At 33.2% G+C, this 6,402-nt stretch overlaps 1 protein-coding gene across 1 annotated transcript in view; it reads right to left on the bottom strand.

Annotated features, from left to right (window-relative positions):
- Nucleotides 1-984: 984 nt before the first annotated feature.
- The window catches only part of LOC106472057, a 16,845-nt gene continuing 11,427 nt past the window's right edge, over nt 985-6,402 (bottom strand). Inside the window, exons 2-3 of the mRNA XM_013932686.1 lie at nt 2,440-2,526; nt 985-1,200 (exon numbers count right to left, since the gene is read on the bottom strand). Of these exons, the coding sequence (XP_013788140.1) occupies nt 985-1,200; nt 2,440-2,526 (303 nt within the window). The remainder of the gene's footprint in view (nt 1,201-2,439; nt 2,527-6,402) is intronic.

The raw sequence follows: 6,402 nt of genomic DNA, 5'->3' as shown, positions 1-6,402 counted from the left end.
CATTCTTCGTCAACACAGGGACTTTAGGACAGAGCATCAGCATTTCCATGGTTTCATCCAAGTTAATGCACAGAGTAAAAGTTCTACTCCTGAAATATCTGAAAACATATTACTAGCTGACCCTTTTGATTAAGAAAATTCACCTGCCGTATCAACCAATGCTGCATGATCTGTTAAAAGTGTAAACTTTTGTTTATGTAATTAATGATGACGATGAAACATAGGGTTCAAAGAATTTTTGAGTTATACAGTACTTCCTTTCTGCATCGTCCATGGACTTGGTATAGTAGGAAATCACACATTTTTTCCATGTTGTACTTGTGATAACACTGCACTCTCTCTCTGCAAAAGAATTGGCATCTTTATCTAATATGAGTGGATCTTCAAGAGTTGAGTATGCTAATACAGGAGTAGTTGTTAATTGTTTCTTCAGTTTGTTGAATGCTTGTTCATACACAGAAGTCCAACAAAAGATATTTGTTTTTTTTAATAATTTGTATATAGGATGAGCTATGTCAGATAATGATTGTATCATGTTAGAGATTTATTTTAGTTAAAGCACAGTCCAAGAAACCTATTACCTCATGCAAGTTATTTAATGTTGGCCAATTCTGGACAGATTCAATCTTGGATGGATCTGTAGACAAGCCATCTTTGCTAGCTATATGTCCCAAGAAACTCACCCATTGACGAAATAATAAACATTTTTGGGGGATACGGCTTAAAGTTCTCTTTCCTCAACTGATCCTGAACTCTCATTGTCCCATCATACTAATTGTCAAATGTCGTCTCATGTGTGATTATGACATCTTAGTACATGAGCACAACGTTCCAGGACATTTGTGACAAAGCATGCTCTATTAAAATGTGCAGGAGCATTACTAAATTCAAATAGTAACAAAAACATTACCACAGTCCATTTCCGGCAGTAAAGGTCGTCTTTTCTCTACTTGCTTCATAAAATTGCACTTGCCAATATCTACTCTAAAGATCCAATGTTGAAAACCATTTTGGTAGAGAATTCAAAGTAGAGTCAATCCTTGGCAGTGAGTAAATATCCTTTTTTGTGACTTCATTCTCTTTCTGATAGTCCACACAGAATCTTATAGACACATCTTTCTTCTTCACAAGCACAATAAGTGATGCAAGAGAACTATAACTCCTTGTTATTCTGTGGTTACTATCTTTGAAAACTTCAGCCTGTTTTATAAGTGGGAGCAGTTTGTCTAAATTACGTACTGAGGCTGAATCTACAGTATCAATTTTGTGAGATATTTTATTTGTTCAGCTTAAATCATGAGGTCCTCTGGGAACGATATCTTAATATTCCATGAGCAAGTCATGTAATCTAATGCATTAATAGTTGTAAGACTTCAGCAGCTCCAGTTATACAGTTCATGAAAGTGAGATGATAAGTTGTCCTTATGTAACATTTTGACTTCAGACTTCCTACTTCTTGTTTCAAAGGTGATATTTCTGACTACCTGATTAAGTTCACATTTTGCCACGTCCCATCCACACTTGGCACAAATACTATGGATTGCTGTGTTTATGACCATAATGATGATGATATCTTTATTTCTTAGATCAACAAGAGTTTCCTAGATGTAAATTTATTCTCAATGGTACAATTCATAGTGGAACAATGACTGCCGTCCTTGATGTCACTGGAATTTCAACCTCTGATGTTCTAATTGTCAGGTGATGCACAGGAATTTCCTATTCAGAGCCTGTGGAGGTATTTGAAGCTAGCCTAGCCTCACATCCATGTCTTCAGATGAGTTAGTTCCCAATGTTGACTCTTCCTTCATGTCAATTACCCACACTTCGTGAGACGTAGAGAAATATCTTACAGTAAGGGTAACTTTCAACATTCCGTTTGCTGGAACTTTATGTTCACTTGTTGTTTGTATCAATCCATCTTCTTTATTTATCTCTTGAGGCAATTTCCCTCATTTCATTACCATATCGGGTCGGAAGATTGTAGCTGTATAACTATTGTCAATCAGTGTGTTGCTAGGTTTCCCGCTAATAAACCAGTGGACTGGTTTCTATGAAAAGTGAACTTCGTATATCACTTGAGATAGGTACAGTATCCCCAGTAGAACTTTGCTCCAGAAGTCCAGCTAATTCCCGTTTATCGAAAGTCCAGTTCATGTAATGATAATGAATTAATTTATTTTTCCAATAATGTTTGCTACAGACTCCGTTTATGGGTAGGCTTAATTTGACAAAAAAAATTTTGAACAGAAATTCTGAGACTAATGGTACGTATGCCTAACTTATAAACTTACTTGCAATCGATAACAAATACGCTAAACACTCATTACTTAGCTCATTAACGGAATTATAGAATTGAATAACTCACTAACTGACACTAAACTAAACAACTCATTGACTGACTGAGTTCTTTACTGATTCTGGTATTTATTAATGTACCTTCGTTTCTACATACTGCATGAGATTTCTAGATTCTACAGAGGCCTTAACTTTCATGAACTTTCCAAATATTGCATCATGCGTTCTCTAGCAAATGAATAGTTCAATTAAAATATAAAAAACACAGTTTACAACAATATCAGTAATGTTTGCTTTTTTATTTTTAAACATAAAGCTACACAAAAAGCCATCTGTGGTCTGCCCAATGCAAATATCGAAATTCAATTTCTAACATTATCAGTACACAGGCTTATCGCCTAGCCACCACTGGGGCATATCAATAAATATTGTTTTTTGTAGTAATTGAAAATAACTGAGAGGTCAGATGGCATAACAATAAAAGACGGGCTGAAACAAAACTCTTAAAGTTAAAAGTCACTGAAAATTAATAATTCCTCTAATGTATTATCATAAGCTAGGTACAGCCATACTGACTTACATAAAGTCAAGCTATCATTACTCAATAAAATAAAAACCTTGCAGTTCACATGCGATGCTTATTGTATATTGTAAAAAGTACATAGCCACATCAGTCACCAAAAAATGGACTTCACTGTTCACAAGACCTTGAGATTGGCTACCTAACATCTTCAGTTATAAGCTCATATTCAGTTATTCCTGCCAAAAAATGGCGTTTTTTTGCTCGGATCTGCTTGTTTACCTATCTGCGTTGAGTGTGGTTTATGTATTATGTAGTGCATTTTGATAAATCTTAGTACTTCAGCTCATAAAAGTGTTCGTGTTGGAATGCATATATCTATGTTTTCATATACCTCAATTCTATTTTGGAATATTTCAAAACAATAACAGCGTACTTCAGTCTAGAAGTTTACAGATTTCTATTTTGGAAATTCACTGTGATGAATATATATATATATAATGACATTCTTGGTTTTGTTGTAATGGTAAAATTACTTTAGTGATTACTGGAAATTTTGATATGTCACAAATTTTACAATTATGTAAAGATAATTTCAAAGGTTAAATATGCGTTTTAAACTGCAGAAATTCGAATTAATACGCTTTATATACTGTAGAAGACTCCAAAACACATTGTCTCGTTAAAGGTAAGTTCGATTGATTTGGAATAACGTGGATCACAGTGTTATAGTGGTTTTTGTGGTATGTTTATACAACTAACTTCTTATACATTTAGATTAGATTTCTTACATGTCCGTATTTTACTTCTGGTTCTTGGTTTGAAATAGAAAGTCTGATTTGATCAATCTTAAACTTACATAATAGTTACCATTCTAGTCTGTATCTGTTGTCTCGTTGGTCTGTTAAGACTTGATGACTTGTAAGATTTCCAACTAGTATGAGCCCTCACTTCAGTTTCTTTACACTTCTCTTCCTTTGGTTTTGTTTTTCTAAAAACCAATATACTTATTTTAGTTCGTTATTACTTTTGGTTCTTAGCTCTCGGTGGCTCAGTGTTATTCTTGATGTTTACAACGCTAAAATTCAAGGTTCAAACAAACAAACTCGTGTTCCTTCACAAGGAATAACAAGAAAACCCATCAACCAAATTCTAAAACCTTCTTTTACGATAAAAACTCGCTTGTGGGCAAATATTCTGTCATCAGTCTCAGTTTTGAATCCCATAATTACGCTTTTCTCAGCAATTTAATGGTTATTGATTTTTTATACCTCAAGTGTTATTTATGTTACAAACATTTGGGAAGAAACTTTAAGATGACCAAGGGTCAGTTATTTCCTTTTAATCCAATTTATATCAAAAATATAAACATTTCTGGCTGTTTCAAATAAAACAAGTAATTATTAAAACCTTAGACATGCATGTAAACACTGAAATTACTATAAGGAATTCCAGTCTCTTCCACCCTCTCAATAAGCACCACCGACTGTTACCTTTTGTAGAAAGGAGTATTGAAACTACCATTGAGATTACACCCTCTTCACTCAACTGTGAATTTGAGTACAAAGAAGTAGAGAAACTGTCGGTCAAAATTACATCCCTCTTTCTTCTATAGTATCAGTGCTTTACTCTTCTTTTTAACTGATAGAAAGAAGTAGAGTAACTATCGGTCAAAACTTCCCTTACTTCGCTAGCCTCAGTGCTTTACTTGTCTCTTTATCTTATAGAAAGCAGAAACTATACCATCGGTCATCACCTATCTTCAATGTTTTACCTGTCTCTTTAAATTGTAGAAAAAAGTATAGAAACTATTAGTTAAGACTCTACCCTTCCTTCAGTAGCTTTAGTACTTTATTTGTCTCTTTTTCTTTCAATAGTTTTAATTATTTACTTGTCTCTTTAACTTATAGAAAGAAGTAGAAAAAACTATTAGTAAAGACTGCCCCTCTCACTTCCTTCAATAGCTTTAGTACTCAACTTACTTCTTTAACTTATAGAAAGAAGTAGATAATTTATCGGTGAAGACAGCATCCCATTCCTTTAATAGCTTCAGTGTCTTAGCTATCTTGTAACTTTTACTTTTCTCTTAACTTATACAGGAATATAGAAACTATCAGTCATATTGCATCCCCATTAATATCCACTCTTATGATATCACCAAGTTTGTATGTTGTGCCAGTCAACTGCTAGATATATTTTACCATAAGAGAAAAAACAAACAAACAATTATTGAAACTATCATTCAGTCTGAAAGAAATCCAGAGTTCTATGCAAAGTTTAGAAATGCACTTCATTGACACAAAAAAAAACTAGATCGTGAAAAAAGTTTTAAATTCCCAACAAAAGTTACAATAGATGTTGTTGTTTTTTCTTGTTGTCGTTCGTTTACGATTTTCTACTATACATTGTTATTTTCTGTACTAACTTTAGTAACTGGGTTTTTGGAAATCTTAAAGAAAACGATGCCATGTAGTTATTTGTTTTTTCTTTGTTGTTAAGTACAAGGCTACACGATGGGCTACCTGTGCTGTGCCATCACGAGTATCGAAACCCGATTTTTAACTTTATAAGCTTCCAGACTTGTTGCTGGTCCACTGGGGGCGGTAATACTATTAATAAATGTTAGTACTGTCTCAGAAAAATCACTTCTGTCGGTCTAGTATGAATCTTTGATTAATATCTATAACAGTTTTTTGCAATACTTTTTAATATGACGCCAGGATTCATTCTATATAATTTATATTATTAAAGTTACTTCTATTTCGTTTTCATAAATATCTGTGATCTCCAGCTTAAAAGTGGATGTGTGTGTGTGTTTTTCTGTAGTTAATATCAGAACCATAAATATATCATGTTATTTGCGATTTTATTCTATCCTCTCATGTTCTCGAAATAATAAAACACATTTCACTTGGTTGTCATGACAAATATACATGCTCATGGATATATATCGAAATTATGTGTCGTAACGTGCCTGGGACTTTTTGAAACTCGAGAGCTAAGGGAAACTCATTTTCTCAAGTCTTTGTTTTCTTTAATAGAAGCAAATCATTCCTCTCATTTTATCGATATAAAATGTAAGATAATAAAAGCACACTGTGGGTTGTTGATGTGATGCAAGGAATCAAGTGTCAAATAACGTGAGACATGCTCCATGTTTCTATAGCAACATCTACATCTTTACCGGTCATTACTATGGTTACCAATGTATACTGGGAAGGAATGATCATGTATCATTTTTTAATTTATACATACCTATGTACGTATAAATATGTATTAGCTCATGTCAGGTGAATCATTCCAGGAGCTCTTAGGCAATGCTTTATCAAGTTGATTTGAAAGTACCATATTGCGACTTGACTCGAGCTATTTCTGAAATAGAGATGTTGAGACTACTTTTTATGTGACAAGAAAAAAAGGTATGCGTTATGTGAACGTAAAGTTCTTAACTGTAAAGTTTTAAGGGTACAGTATATTTTTTCATTGAATTTTATCAAACAAGATAAATATTTAGCTATTAAAATAAAATTAATATTGTTTTTTCAAGTAATAATACTATTTAATTAAGATAATTCGAATGAAAT

The sequence above is a fragment of the Limulus polyphemus genome, unplaced genomic scaffold (assembly GCF_000517525.1).
Source record: "Limulus polyphemus unplaced genomic scaffold, Limulus_polyphemus-2.1.2 Scaffold5052, whole genome shotgun sequence".
NCBI lineage: Eukaryota > Metazoa > Arthropoda > Merostomata > Xiphosura > Limulidae > Limulus > Limulus polyphemus.
The sequence above is the reverse complement of the archived record's forward strand: the minus strand, read 5'-3'. Positions and strand labels throughout refer to the sequence as shown.